General features: G+C 44.5%; 1 protein-coding gene across 2 annotated transcripts in view; it reads right to left on the bottom strand.

Annotated features, from left to right (window-relative positions):
* The window catches only part of spns2 (spinster homolog 2 (Drosophila)), a 57,798-nt gene extending 42,361 nt beyond the window's left edge, over positions 1 to 15,437 (bottom strand). The window contains exon 1 of one of the 2 annotated variants that reach the window (XM_039618072.1): positions 14,243 to 15,437. In XM_039618072.1, coding sequence (XP_039474006.1) covers positions 14,243 to 14,474 — 232 coding nt within the window. In that variant the 5' untranslated portion in view covers positions 14,475 to 15,437. The remainder of the gene's footprint in view (positions 1 to 14,242) is intronic. The other variant, XM_039618073.1, reaches the window with a different exon arrangement.
* Between the last annotated feature and the right edge of the window lie 216 nt (positions 15,438 to 15,653).

Raw genomic sequence — 15,653 nt, 5'->3', positions numbered from 1 at the left:
CTTCCAGTGTCCAGCCTACTTTTTCTTTTTCTCGCAAAACTGATCCTCATTGCATCTTCATCCTTATGTAACGACGTATTTCTTATGACATCACTGCTGCCGTTCTTGCAGATGAACCCCTACAGAGGCATCGATCGGCGTCTGAAGACTGAAGGAGAAACATCCGAGGAATGTGGGCATTCCAGGTTTCCATCTTCATTTAAGGTAACAGCACTTATGCAGCAATGCACATTCATGGCTACCAGGCAAGACACTCCCTTCCTTCTATACTGCACACTCCTTTAAGTGTGCTTTGTTCAGCTTTAAACAAAAACAGAAAGTGTATCAAACAAGCTTAAAGCAGAAAGTCTGCTTTTGTGTCCGACCTGTTTCATGGTACATAATAGTCCAGAACCACATTTATGAATTTGTTTTTGACGCTGAACTGTATTTGGCTGCACGACGCAGTTAAAGTTGACACAGAGTCGGCTACAGTGTGCGGCTGACACTCATAAAGTCTGCATTTATGGACACTTTTTTTTCAGCTCGAGAAGAAATGACTCAAATTGGTAGAACGTTAACGTGCCGTTCCACAAATGGGGCATTCAAAGCCATGAATGGTGAATGATCACTCCTCGATGTGAAAAGAAGTTTTCTTCCAGTCTTTTTAAGGACACCAGAAGATCGTTAGTGTACAGGAAGGACCAGAATTACTACACTGAGGAAAATAAGCATCACAAATCATCACGAATCCAAAAGAACATATTGATAATGCATCAGAGTTTGTTTTTAAAGCGGAGGCGAGCCCGCAGCGTGAACAACGAGTGTTTAAATGAGTATACGGCATGTTGTTTTTGCAAAGCCAGCCAGCTCTTGTGCAGTGACGCAGACTGCCAGCATTGCTCCGCTGGGACCACCACACACTCACAAATACACCTTAAGTGAAGCACACACCCACACCGACACACACCACACCCACCACAGCCATACACAAATTTACTTCATATCATATCCCCTACAGAGAGCTGTAGATCTGCAGCCCTCCTGCTTCTATTTATGGTCAGAGAAACTAGGCTAAGAGAAAGAGTCCAATTTAACAGCAGAGAGGGAAACTCAGAGTTATAAGGAGCAAAGAAAGATGGCGGCTACATCTCATCAGTCAGGACTGGGTTGGTTGGTAAAGCATATGTTTCCTTTGTTTATTATAAATGTGTGTGTGTGTTCCCCTTTCCCCTGGTTTCACTGTGAGTAAGCCTGAGTGAGAAGGAGCCAGTGGATGGAAGTCATTCACTCTGGCCGGAGTGTGACAGGCAGCGGTGAACCGCTCTGCTGATGTGGCCCATCCTTCTACTGCGTTCCTGCAAAGAGGGTGATTCCTTTTCATGTGTCACCCCCCCCCATCAGTATAAAGAGTCTGGGAAGGAGAACAGCGACGAGTGAGGAGAAAGTGTCTCTTTTCTGGTTCCTCTTGTAACCAAATTTTGGATTTGAGCGTGTGAGACAGAGAGACTCAGAAGAAACAGCCCGGGAGACAGCAGCAGAGTGCAGAGGTAGGCCAAGATGCAGAGCGGCTCAGACTGCTGCAGAGGAGAAAGCTGACCACAAATATGCCCGACTGTGGCCGGCGGGCTCCTGACCGACTGCTCTCCTCCCTCGCCATGTGGCCGCACTGGGCGGGGGAGCAGTTTTTCCATTCCACTTCCTTTGCCTGCCACACAGAAAGGAAACGTGATGCAGATGTCTGGGAAACCGTCTATAGAGTTGCCTGCACGGGAAGCTTCAGAGGATTCCCCAATAAAGTCGACAGAGGCGAGCAGTGTGTGAGTGCACGCTAGACACTCGCGCTTCCCCCGGCAGCAAGTCGAGCACAAAATGTAAACCAAAGTCACATGTGCTGCACGCCGTGTGAGAAAGTCGGTTTTTGATGAGCAGTGTCTGTATGGAGCCGTGTTTACACCACGAATCTGATGGCAGTTCCACTGTTCCACTGATTACTGGTTGTGGCAGTGCGTCAGTAAAAATCCAATAAAGAACACAGCTACATGTACAATAAATGTAATTAATGCACAATAAAAAAATACACACTGTGTATAATAAAATGTAGATGTAGTGTGTTCACAAATACAGCGTTTGGGTGTTTAGAGGAACACTCGCTCCCGTATAAGCGAGCAGACTCCTCCTAAGCTGACTGTACGCAGCCTAATCATTCACCAACGCAGACAAAGAAGGAAACGTCAAAGAGTGTCGAAGATAACTCAGACTTTTCCTCCCACGCTGGCAGCTGATCGTCATCAGTGAAATAATCTTTTCATAAGTGAACGGGATAACGCAGCTAATGTCACCATTGTAAATTTTGCCATATCATAATTCAGTGTGTTTTGATAATTATCTAATTTTTCATCTTCACCTTTCGCAGGTTGCACATCATTTTTCCCCTCACAGCACGATAACCTCTGAATCCTCGTCATACATGCACGATGAAAATAAAACATATTATTTTTTAAAACCTTTGCTGATGGATTGGACTCGACATCGAGTCAGTGTAAAGATTACGGTGCTAAACGTCATCAGCATGATGAATGTTTGCACAAAGACAAACAGACCTCCTTCCACTGTCACATCCTAGACAGCTTTCACTCTAATCTTTTACATTTGTGACAGCCAAACTGGGGCGAAATCCAATTAAACTCCTGCAGGCTTGCCAGCTTTACCACTTTGATTAGTAAAGCTTTTTTTTTCTCCTAATTTGTCTCCACTAATCAAAAGCTTGAATTCAGCTGAAGGGTTGCGGTGCATTAGGCCCAGCCGGTACGTGCTAAATATTTGATGGCAGTGGAGAGGACGCACAGCGAAGCATCAGGGAAGCAGGCTAAACGTATAGCTCATCAATAATACATCCAGAGGCTAGACCACTTGTTTGTATGAGATGATGCATTCATTGTATTGGGAAGAGATGCAGTGAAGCGAAGCAAAGGTATTTGAGATTAAATGAGACTGCAAGACTGCCAGGGGATCTCCATGAGCTGCACCAGCGCTCTCTCAGGAATACTGAGCAGCAGTTGAACCTTGAACGGGGGATTTATGTGCAATTTTGAGGAGCAACGCTGACCTGAGAACATCATTAACAGAGCTCAGACTGTGTTGGATTTGACAGCAAAAGCAGTGAGATGCACAGGAAACATCTCGAGGCTGAATTTATAGAGAACCCCACGAAGGTCCTGAATGTACCAGTACTTCAAGCAGGATGTGGATCTGCAAGCAGCTTCCCTTAATCATGGTCCTGAGTTCATGCTTGGTCTGATGTCCTGGCCTCCAACTTTCCATGTGTGAACACAGCAAAATGGGAAGCTGTCTTCAATATACGCACACAAAAGTGGAACGAGGATCTTTGTTTGGAACATGAACAAGCATCTTTTGACTTTAGAACAGCTGCTCACAGTGAAATCAGGCAAATCCCCTTTACAAGAAATGTTATACAATAATTTTATACACTGTTGCCATGGTGCTTACTCAAAGGGGGTCATATGATTGTTGGGTTTTTCTCTGTATCTACTGTACAATATAAAGCGCCTTGAGGCGACTGCTGTTGTGATTTGGTGCTATATAAATAAAATTGAATTGAATTGAATTAATGCCAGCAGGTTTACATTTTACAATATGTATTTAGAAGCAGGAAAAGCATGCTAATATTCACCAAGCAGCACTACATACCGCATGTCAGGTGATGACATCATATCGACAAAGCTTTGCCATTCCTTGAATGACTAAAGACGTGAATCCCAAACAGTACACGCCCTTTTTACCCGCTGTGTTTATTCTATTATGCAAATGTGTGGTTATGTGAATGCACAGGCACTTTATGAAAAAGTAGCTAAAGACCCAAAGGCGCATTGTTCTTCTAACATTAGCCTGCACGTCTGTGAGCCTCAGCATGCACATGCAGCACATGTGTCCTGTCAGTAATCCCAGTGCTTTACATAACAGTGAGGAGTTTGGATTAAAATCGTTGTGCAGTATTTTTAATGAGATTTCATTTTTACTCTCCGGCCTTCTCCTCTGGTCTCTGTGTGGTTTTATGGTCGGCTGTAAAGTAGAGATAATGTGTGTCTTTGTTGGAGAGGCTTACTTCATGACGTCCTTTTACACAAAGCATTTTTAATTACTGGAACATGAAACCCTCTAAAATGATCCTGATATCAATATTTAAAGAACAGAAGAAGAGAGTCATTTGAGTCATCTGCTTATTCTGACTTTCCCTTTGTTTAACCCCAGAGTGAGCGCTGACGCATAACAATCAGATGCCTGTGGGCTGTCACTATAGTGCTTTTATTTCTTAAGCAGTGGGTCCACTCCAAAGTGACCTAGAGCTAGAAGAGAAGAAAACTGGCTAAATTTTGTATTTTCAGCTCAATTTAGCATCAAATCAGCGCAGCGTGGCTATCTTCTCTCAGAGATCACGGCGCTGAGCTTCACAAAATGGAGAATTAAGGGCCACCCGGCCCAGCTGATCCCATATGTGTAACACTTAAAGCACCGTTTGGGATTTAATTTAGAAACAAAAAGGCTGTCGTGATTTTTTTAGCAGGCTGGTAAAAATCTGTAATAAATCAATCCATTTAAAGTGAGCTGTCACTTAACAAAAAATCACATTTGTATTGAAAATGAGTACGCTGCCCTAAAAATGAGAGGAATAAATCAAAACTACAGATTCTTATAGATTTTCTACTCCCGTAGTTCAAAAGTAGAAACTCTTATCAGCAGTAATGCCGACTAAATGGATCTCAGGTTTCTCGACTCGCTCAGGTGCATCATATCTACGACAATTTAGTTTCAGCTGAATCGCAAAGAGGTCCAGGACGACTGATGAAACAAGGAAGGTTTGGAGTTTCCACTCCCAAACATCAGTCACAATTCTTCAGGTAACTACATTTGGCTAAAGCTAACAGGACTGCCACTCTCACCCACTTCACTGAGAATGTGCTTCACAGTAATGTCTACACTCTCAGTGACGCTACAGCGCCTCCGCCTGAATTCCCAACATCTCAGTAAGTCCCAGAGGGAAAACCAATCAGACATATATCAGCCTTTTTATTCCGACTCGGTCAAGGTGACCTCTCTACCACTCTGCACCCACCACTCCAAACCAATCCTACCAGTGTCACTGTCACACAGGAACTCATCAACTCGCCCCAGTTTAGCTAAGAACGTGGCATCCATCTTTCATTGCCTCATGAATTATGTCCTCTGCTGTTTCACACACTGACAGAAACCCAAACATGTCTTTGAGTCTTGCTTGCTGCTCTCCAGTGGAAGTTTTGTTTTTTGACAATATTCATTTCAGTAAATTAAGAATATGACACTGCTTTAAAAGCTGAAATTTCTGCCTAATTTGTCAAACACAAGGTGAGTCTGAATTCTTCTCGGCGTGGGAAAACACCTCAAGGAACCCGTTCTCGTTCCTTTCAAACTACATCCACATACCAGGCCTGTTTCGTTAAAGAACGGCCCACATACCTACCGCACAGCAGCCTCGGGCCATGCACAGTTATCTGTCAATAAACTATACTAAGAAATATGCACGGAAAGCTTTGCAGTGCAGAAACTTCCATTAACAAGCTCCTGCGACAGCTAAACCTTTTTGTTTAAAAGAAAGCTCCACTGCATTTAAGTCACAACGATCTGCTCTTAGCTAGACAGAAATGCACGAATTCAAATTTTTTAAGAGGTGTAATGTCTTTATAAGTGGACCGTTAAACATTTACGGTGCCCAGAGAACAAAAGGATGCTGTCCAGCGAGCTGAAACCAACCATTCCAGAGTCTGACAAAAACAAACATCTAAACCTGTCATTGTCTCGTCAGCCAGTGTCCTCAGAACACAGACGTACCAAGTGACTCAGAAGCTTTCAGAGCCGATTAGGAAACACAGTGTGACGATGGCCCGATGTTCACTTTAATATCTGCATGTGCGCCTATGTTTTGTTGTCTTGGAGCTCAAAAGTCAAAGGACCTTGATCCCAAATGTAGAAAAGAAACACTCGGCGCCGTTAGCGAGCCCACCTCTGACCCCGGGAATCAACGGAAACATCTCAAACTTTGACAGAGGTGAGCACCCTTATTCCAGAACAGTTCCCCCCATAAACGCAGTAATGAAAAATCTGCTGCAATCCCATCTAGCCCTGACACATGACACATATCCACAAAACAAATAAAAAACATGTGAGGCAACACACACACACGGCTTACTGCACAATGCTTTTACCATTTACAGTCTCATGTTCATGAAAGAAGCCTTTTTTAAATGTAAGTGCTGCTAAATAAACAGTCCAAATCGTAGCAGCTGTGGGAGCTTCCAGGAGCTAGGAGCTAATATTACTGTAGGTCTGCTTTCACAACTGCTGGCTGTAACTGCGAGCAGGTCAATATTAGACTCCAGTCGTCTGAAGAGCAACGTGTTAATGTGTGAGAGAAAATCCAATTTCAGCGCGTCTCGGGGCAGTTTCATCACAGATTCTGAGCTTTGTTCTGTTGATCAATACCCATCGTCTGCGAGCGTCATTTTCCAGTGACACCAAACGGACTGCGATGACTTCTATTTCCATTTCCTCACTGCATGTTTCGCCGGCCTCAGCCAAAGCACCGATCTCAGGGGAACGATTGAATATGACCTTCACAACACAAACACTTTGCTTGGTTTGTGCTGCTGTGTTTTTCTCCCTTCGTGCTGTTATTTCTCCTGCTGTGTGTGGAAATGGAGGGTTTGGCTGGAGGGAAGGGAAACGTGAAGCCAGCGGTGAAAAGGTCGGTCATCTGACGAACTTTCAAAAAAACACTGGTTCTGTGTGTTTTTTTGTATTTTTATGTATTAAACGTTTGAATTTTAGCAGCTCGGCCGTGAGACAGGGAATGCACGGGAGGCAGGAAAGCAAATTTTTTCCTTTGACATTTTTATACAGGGACGAACTGTTTTCTGACAGCATCTCAAATAAGTACGCAACCCATCTCATATCTTTCCTCCCTCCTTCCTGTAATCCGTCCATCTGCGCAAGAAGACAAGTTTCAGCATTTCATCAGGTAAACACTCCTATCTCCTCAGATAATGACACGGGAAAGGAGGGGCACAATCTAAACTTTCAGTGTTTGGAAACAGTGCAACACAAACTGGGAGAAGACTCACATTTCTGCTCATGGTGTCTTATTTTTTTCTTTCCCTCCTAAAAAACCCTGAACGTAGCAGATGATGTGTTTGTCTGAGGGCTGTAATCCTAAAGCAAACCCTTTACACCAAAGAAACCACCTCCTCTTGGTCCCTGTGTCCACAAACACAAAGGGGAGGTCAGCAATCATCAGGCTACAGCTTGGATTTACTTGTCAGAGGTTACATGAAGACTTCAGTAAGCACTGTTGGCTTTCACCAGTGGACTCATCAAACTACTGTAAGTTTAAAGATAAGTCGAGATAAAAAATGAACTGTATGTAAAATCGTCCCCCAGATTCTTGATCCTATTAAAAACATCGTACGCTTTGAACCTGAGCAGCCGAGTTCGTCCAGACTGTCATTAAAAACGTTTCTCAAATTAGCTATTAGCAATTTTTTTCCAGTTCTGAAGTTATAAGCAGCACCTTTATTGGAAAAATTACAATCTCAGCAAGTCTAAGTCACAATCAGATACAAGGGTTCCTCCGGTCAGTGATTACGTTGGTCTGCAGTCGTACCAACTAAACTAATCCCATTATAGGAGCTGCGACAGCTTGACCCCACACCATTTCCTGCACCCTGTTCTCCCCACCTTCTTCCCGCTTTGCTCTCTTCTTTCTGCTTTTCACTGTATAATAAAGGCCAAAAGGCAAAAAACAAAAGACAAACATGCAACAACCACTATAATTACTGCAGACTAAATGTGAAAGTGGAATAAAACTGCATTCATTTTCACAGCCATCGTGGCGCGATACATGTGGTTGCAAAAACATTTCCAGTGATATAAATGTACGGGAAAAGGACCCTGGGACTTAACCAGAGGAAACACTTTGCTGATGAGTTTATGGTTCACAGTCATTTTAGGTCACACTGAATAAACATTCAGACCATTTCTGTAAATTTTGCTGATTCTAAATTTCATAAAAGAGAATTATTCAGGATATATTCACTGGCGACTGACAATCATTGTTCGGGCTCTCAGTTGGATATATTCCTGTTTAGTCTCGGATGGTGAAAACTCTCAAGGCTTCAAAATGTAACTTTACAAACAAATGGATGACATCACAGCAGCTACATGTGCTTCTTATGAAAGCCTCGTTACATTACATTACAAAAAGAGGCACAATGGTGATGAAGCTACTAGTCTGTTAGCCCAAGCTATGTGTTGAACTTAGTGTATATTATATTTTTTTAATTAGGTGCACCTTCTGTGCTGCTGTAAAAAGCACTGGTGCAAATACAGGCTAAAAAATATCCGTTTAGAAATCCTGTTAGTAAAATGTATAAAGATATGCTAATTAGCCATCTGCACACATTGCTACCGCTAATTAGCTATATGAAGCTATTAATGCTATATAGCATGCTAGGCTGGTAAGAGCTATAACATTCAGGTAACAAGTAACCTGTTAATACACTGAAAACTGCTTAATTTAGTTTTTGTTTAATTTACTACTTTTATTTCTCTATTATTTATGCAGCAGTCCTGTTAATGCTCTAGCATGGAGGGAAAAAACCTCCAGTTGTTTCCAGAGCACCAACATTCACCGTCCCTTTCACCATATGCAGGGTCATTTCCTCATGTCACCTCCCTCACAATTTCTAAACCCCAGGTCTGCTACATAGGCAACACTGCATAAAAATATCCTCGCCAGAATGCAACATCTATAATGACCTCATAGCTGCGATGACAGATGCAGGGTGTCGAGTTGGGCTAATGCCAAAATAACAGCTTTATGGAGAGGAGGTGTGAAAGAGTCACCCAAAAGAGACCATGAAATAGTGTGTTCAGGGGGTCACGGGGTGGAAGTTTGTCTACTTGATGGTAAAATCTGGAATAGCCACATGAAAGGGCCTCCACAGGCCGAGGAGGAAGTTCTGTCTAATTCCATCGGTTACTATTACAGACGTCGGCTAAATCGGAGCCTAAAGCACACACAGACTGTTTTCTCACAGCACAGGGAACGGCACGCTAGGATATAGACCCCAAAAAAAGATTAGTGGGATATCTGTGGGAAAGCAGTCTGGAAAAGTCCACTCAGTATAGGAAGTCATGTAGCTGTTAAAGACGCCTACTTGAACATCTGTAAAATACTATCAATATTTTGCTGTCAACAGTGAAATAAACTATGTCCAGATTTTGTGGCGGAGTTTGACTTACAGTCAAAAATGTGCAGAAATGACGAAGCCTCGTTTCAAAGAGATTCGAACTGTTACACTGGAGCTCTGTCTAATTCGAAACAGCTCAAGATCAGATGGAAAAAGCGTGGCGAGAAAGATGCGGCAACCCTATAAAGTAAATTACTAGAGGCCGTTCCATCTCTTTAATGCCTCTGCTATTGTTGGGGGACCTTTAATGTGATGCTATAAAACAACAGAGGGTGAAAATAGGGAGATGAGTGCAGGCTGCAGGGCGAGACAACCGACAGCTAAACTGAGACGTGGCTCACAAACTGCACAGTTTGGTCGTGAGGCGATGCTTCCTTATCCTGACATCTTCGACTGCAGCGCTTCATGTTGCTGAGAACATCTGCTGTGTCATGTTTCTACTACAGGCTTAAAAAGACGTCACAGCGACACTGCGCACGGTTACATCATTACCTACTTTGGTATCTACAATATTAATTTATTCCCACATCTCTCTAACACACACTCACACACAGACACCTACACTGTGTTCACTTCCCTTCTTTTCCAGACTCTGTAAAACCAGAAGTGGAGCTCTTTCTTGCATTTTCAGCAGAAAGAGCAGTTTAGGTCATTGAAAATAGAAACATTCTTCCTGTCGCTGCTTAAAGTGAAGTGGTGAATGCAGAGTCCTGCCTCGGGCTCGTGTGGACAGTGTTAATAAGGAGGGCTGGACAAAGCTAACAGGAATTAGACTGCCTGGCCAGTCAGACTGGATAGATCGCGCCGTCTTTTTTACTGTCTAACAAAGAGACGGCCTTAAGAGGATTATTACCAAAGGGTCATCTGTGTCTAAATGCAAAATGCCAAAGGTTTCCGAGCACACCTCGCACTTGTCCAATGGGATGCGACGCTGTTTTGATGAAGTCTTGAAATGACAGCTTGACTTGAATCTTAATCTGTGGCTCTGCGACACTTCTGTGCTGCACAGATTAGGTCGTGGTCTTTACTGTGCAAACTGTGCCTTTGCGTGCACCCGGGGGGCTGGCTACAGATAGCACAAATCACAGCTTAAATAATTACCAAGCAAATAACTTAAAGTGCTGCATGTCTGCCTCACATATCCTCATATTCTTAGTAAAAAAAACCTCCTAATCCCCTCTTTATGATAAGCTGTCGAGGAGCTCGGACTGTCTGCTGAGGGACTACACAGGGACCAACACCAGGATTTAAGGTTTCAAAGCCACCTCAAATTAAATTCAATTAAATAGAGTAGCTGTGTAAATCTCAAAGCTCTTATGCACTCTAAAAAGCAAATGGAATATAAGTGGCTGGGGGTTAGATGACTGCCTCCAAAGGCCAGACTAGCAGTGACCCAGCCAGAGCCGCGTAACTCATCCAGCTGCACCGCCCTCCACTCCAATCTTGTATCGCCGGGACTCGTTTGCCTCCACAGTGGTATTCTGGGATGCTGTGAGAAGTGAGGCATCGGCCTCATCAGGACACCACTGAATGTCCCAGACACTCCCAATTTCTTCCCGGTCTGCATCACAGCCAGTCGTGGAAACAACAGCAGGTTTGTGAGGCAGCGCATTGGGTCAGGTCTGAACATCGGCCGGGCAGCCGAGCCCGAAAGTCCGACTCGCTGCACATTCACACCCTCCCTCTGTTCAGCACCCACTGAAACTTAATCGTGCTCTCCTCTGTGTCTGTTTGCACTTGGATCTTGGCCCATAAGTGTGTCTGACAAAAACCAGAGCTCTGTACGTTTGCCTATTCCACAATACAGAAATATGGAAATTGGAGAAATCTGAACTGTTAGCAGCCTTTTGAAGATCCCCAGCCAAACGCACCACATTACAACGCTGAAACATGTTGAAAAAGCATTTCAGGAGCACTTAAAAGGATGGAAAAGCTGAACGGTTTGTGGATAGGTTGCTTACATTACAGAACATTTAGTGTAAAATCAGTCGCAGCACAGAAATCTGTCATTTAAGTCAGACAGTATGACACTTCTCCAGTTACTCCAGCCTCACACTGAGATCTTTCGATGTGCAGCAGCTCAAGTCTCATATAATTGCTTTGTTCTCAAGCTGTTCCTCCTCACAGAGTGGTGGCATTAAACATTCAAGTCTTGTGTAAAACATATTGGCACTAAATCTATCAAACCCAGAACCTCGTGTAAAAGAACAGACACGGTGACGTCTCTCTGCATCTGTGGTTCCTACAATCATCTTGGATAAGTCAAACCCAGAGTTTATGTGTGTGTGTGGTTTGATCTCGCACACGATGGATTAACAGAAAGTGTCTTTGACACTGCTGCTGTGCTGCCTGCAATTTTCCCATCATTGTTGTCGAACGGTCACCCTGTGTGTCTGTGACAATGCTTTACTGATCCACACAAACGCACGCTAAAGCAGTGTTGGTACAAAGACCTTTTGATGATGGTCGGGGGAACGGCATCGCTCTGGCTCAGTGCTGCCTGCACGCCGCTGCCTCTGCAGCGAGCAGCCCCTCCCTCTACAACTCTCTGCTCTCATTCAGCTCCTCTTGAAATGGTGGAATCGTTTCTAAAGTGTGTGTGTGTGCGTGTGTGTGTGTGTGTGTGTGTGTGTGTGTGTGTGTTCCTCTGTGAGAGTGCGCTCATGCTTGCTTAATTGACATTAAGATCTAGGAGCTGGGATGAGCTTTGGGTACCTGCTACTGAAGGGATTTGAAAGAGGAGAAGAAGCAGGAGAGAAGCAGAGCGGACAGAAAGAAGCCGATGGATGATGGGAAAGAAGGACTTGCTCGCGGAGCTGACACTTTATTTTAGTAAGAAAAAATTGAATAAACGTTACCAGTAACAGGCATCTCCAGTGATTATTATTAGATATATCATAGAGCTCTATGTAATCCCCCCATGCTCCAGCAAACACTGTGCTGCCAACAGATGCACTGCTTCCACCTCCTTTTACTACTGCAGCACAGCTCACACTACAGGAGAGAGACAGAGGAGCAAAATGGCAGATTAGCTGATGCTGTATCAGTCGGGCCGCATGGTCCTTATTCTGTGTGAGGGTCTGACTCACATGTTGCCCACGCATAATGCAAAACTGTCCGGCAGCGTTCAGGTGGCAAGATGCGAAAGGACCCAGCCCCCCTCCCCTCTGCCCCACATGCTCTAAACACAGCCTCTCTCCAGCATGAGTTAGCCAAAGATGCTGCATCCACCACCCCTCCCCAGCACTATCATTCCCTTTCCTCCTCCCTATTACCACTTTCTCCTCACCCCTCTCCACTCACTCCTCCACTTGTCACAGCACAGCGAGCGCTCTGAGATCTTCGGCAAAGTTTGCGGCTTTGCAGAGGATTTTCTCCCCCAGCTCTGCGTGTGAAAACTGTCAATATCCGACACAGGATCATGATGGAAATGACAGAGAAAGATAGGACCGCTCCAGAGCTCCTTATTAAAAGGTTTCCTCTGAACAAAACATAAGGAGGTTCATCTTGTAAGAGGGGGGTACTGAGTCACCCATGACTGGGGATGAGGACGTGGCTTCTTGAGCTCTTTGTGCTCTTACTGGCTTGTGCTTGAAGATGCTAAGATTAGATATGCCGCTGTGCATCAATACATTCTTGGTGTGGCTGTAGGCTGTGCAGCTAAAACCATCCTGTCTTGATGATCGGCCAGGCGCCCAAGGCTCTGTGGCTCTACAGTTGACGGACTGGACCTGAAGCCTTGATGACTGAATACGCACTGTCCTGTTTGAATTGGCCACTCCTCCTCTCTGCCAGGGGCTTCAGAGACAAATACTACCAACTGCTTTAGATATAACGAGGGTTTTAAAAAAAAGTTAAGTGTCCCAAATATTTTCAGGTGGACTGTTAATGTGTGACCATATCAAGTAGTCAGCAGCAATAGAAACCTGCCCTTTAACCAGGAAAAGCACTTCTATGCACAGAAGAGCCTTCTCTCCCATTCAACACACTTCCCTCTATTCTCATGCTGCAGCAATATATTTAACCCATTCAGTGCCCACACCTGAGTGAGCAGCACACTATAAAAATATAATGATAAAGCAGGCATGTTGACCTGGTCTGATGTAACATTCAAACCGTGCTTTAAAGTAAATATACTTCTTTTATTAGAAGCTTTAATACACTGATGTTGTAACAAAACATATTTAAAATATCTCACCACGTCTTGATTTTATTTTAACATCTAATATGTCAATCAGTTTATCAAGCTCCTTATCAATTTCACATCACTACAGCCTTAATTTCCATCTCCGTTTTAATGAAACATGCTCTGGATCTCCGCTTCAGTACAGCGAGACGCTGATTAACAGGATTAGCAGCACATGGCCTCATCACGGCATCACACCTCGAGCTGGTGGTCGCACAAGACCCGGGCTATTAGCTGCTGGACTAAATCTCTCCAAGAACCAACGATCCTTCACAGTGATACACACTCACTCTCTTCCCTTCTTGTCTTCCAGGCACTGTTAAATGCCTCTGACAGATCAGCCCTAAGCGACGTCGCGCTCGGTGCGTAAGCCTGTTGGGGGGGGGGTTGGCTCGTGGATGGAAAGCCTTAATTGATCGATCCTCAATAATCTAGAGAGCGCGAGGAGGGAAAAAGCCGTTTAGGTCAAGTCTTTGTTGAGTGACAGAGAAGGCGTGTGCGTGTTTGATTTAATCACCGCTCGCAGGGACCAATCTACAGCAATGAAACACGCAGCACTGTGGTCTTAACAGATAGTCCACTGCGCTCGGGCATGCCCATTGTTCCGCCCGTCTCCGCTAAGGTAAGGCTGGCCGCACCGCGAGAGTGGAGCAGCCCACGGGCAATTAGCGCACAATCACTTCACAGAAATAAAGAGAGAGCGCTCTACTTTCTGTCAGACAAAAGATGAAAACATACTGTGATTTCAATGAAACAGAGTAGTCAGCTGTCTTACCGGCTACGGTGTATCTATCCATGTAATTGAGGACGTTCCCAAAACTGAGGATCCCGGCGGCGGCGGCCGGTGAGCGGCATTTCAGCAGCGCGGCGCGGAATTTCTGCCCCGGTCTGCAGGGGTGAAGGTCCGGGTTGGATTTCAGTCCGGGACTCATGCTGCCCGACAGCGTGCGCACCTCATCCGAGCTGCTGCAGCCTTCAATCTCGCATCCATCGCTCTCCACGCACATTTTCTGGCACGAAAGATCCAGCGCAGAAGAAGAAGGCAGGAGAGAGCGAGGGAGGCTATGGAGCAGAAGATAGTTGAGCGGGGACCGCACTCAGCGAGGCTCGGAGATTTCTGATGGAATTAATCGCAGTGGAAGTGTTGTCTTAATTGCTGAAGCGCAGGAGCAGCTCTTCTCGGAATCATAATTTCTCTGCCAGTGCGAGGTGACGGACAGCCTGTGCGCTCCTCACTTTTTATTTTTTTTAAAGAGGAGGGAGATCTCCTCCTGACGCTCCGCCCCCCCCACCTCCCCGAAAACCTGCAGCGAGCGATGGAGCCGCACCTGATACTGACACAGGGCTGTGGTGCGGCTCTCTGTTGTTTCTGGAAGCGCTGGAAAAATGATTTTATGTATTTATTTATGTATTTATTTCACCGCATGTATGTCAGTTATTATTACTGAATAGTTATTGGCTAATAGAAGTAGGTCAGTGAAGAATGTTGCACAGATATATTTAGGGCTCTACATAATCGCCCCGGTGTGCTATATTTTCATTAAAGTGTCCTAGAATAGATGCGCACACTGATATTCCAAGTTTGTTTTCGTGTTTCTTGCTTGTATTTGTTTCTAACGTGTCAAAGAAAAGATCGACTTAGTTCCGATCGCCATTAACAGCCAGGTATGCCAGGTATTTGAGACCAATATGTTCATGTACATAATAACCACAGATACAGAAACCAGCATGCCTACTGGAAGGAAAGAGGAAATACATTCCGCTGTAGTTGTGGTTTAGATCAGACTGATAATGAAATGATTTCTCTATTATAATTAAGGACTGCTGCTCTTGTACTTCATTTCCAAGCTTTTAAATGCTGATTATGAATTATTCAGCTATTATTTCATTTCTTAATGTTCATATCTTTATTATAACTATGTTGTGTATGTCTGTTCTCTTGGCAGAAAACCACAGTGAGCACTGTGTGAGAGTTATGATTACATTTTCTGTGAATTAAATTATCAAGTGTCCAGACACGTGTTCTATTTAAAGTGGTCACCAGACTCAGTAGTAACTGGTTACAGGGCTTTCCACCACAAACCCCGACTTCAGGCAGCAGATATAATCCAGCGTCACAGAAGGAACCCCCCACCCCCACCCCACCACCATGTGCCTGTGTTGTACACTGTAAACATTAGACTTTG

Source organism: Oreochromis aureus, linkage group 10 (genome assembly GCF_013358895.1).
Source record: "Oreochromis aureus strain Israel breed Guangdong linkage group 10, ZZ_aureus, whole genome shotgun sequence".
Lineage (NCBI taxonomy): Eukaryota > Metazoa > Chordata > Actinopteri > Cichliformes > Cichlidae > Oreochromis > Oreochromis aureus.
This window is presented reverse-complemented; position numbering and strand designations above follow the sequence as displayed.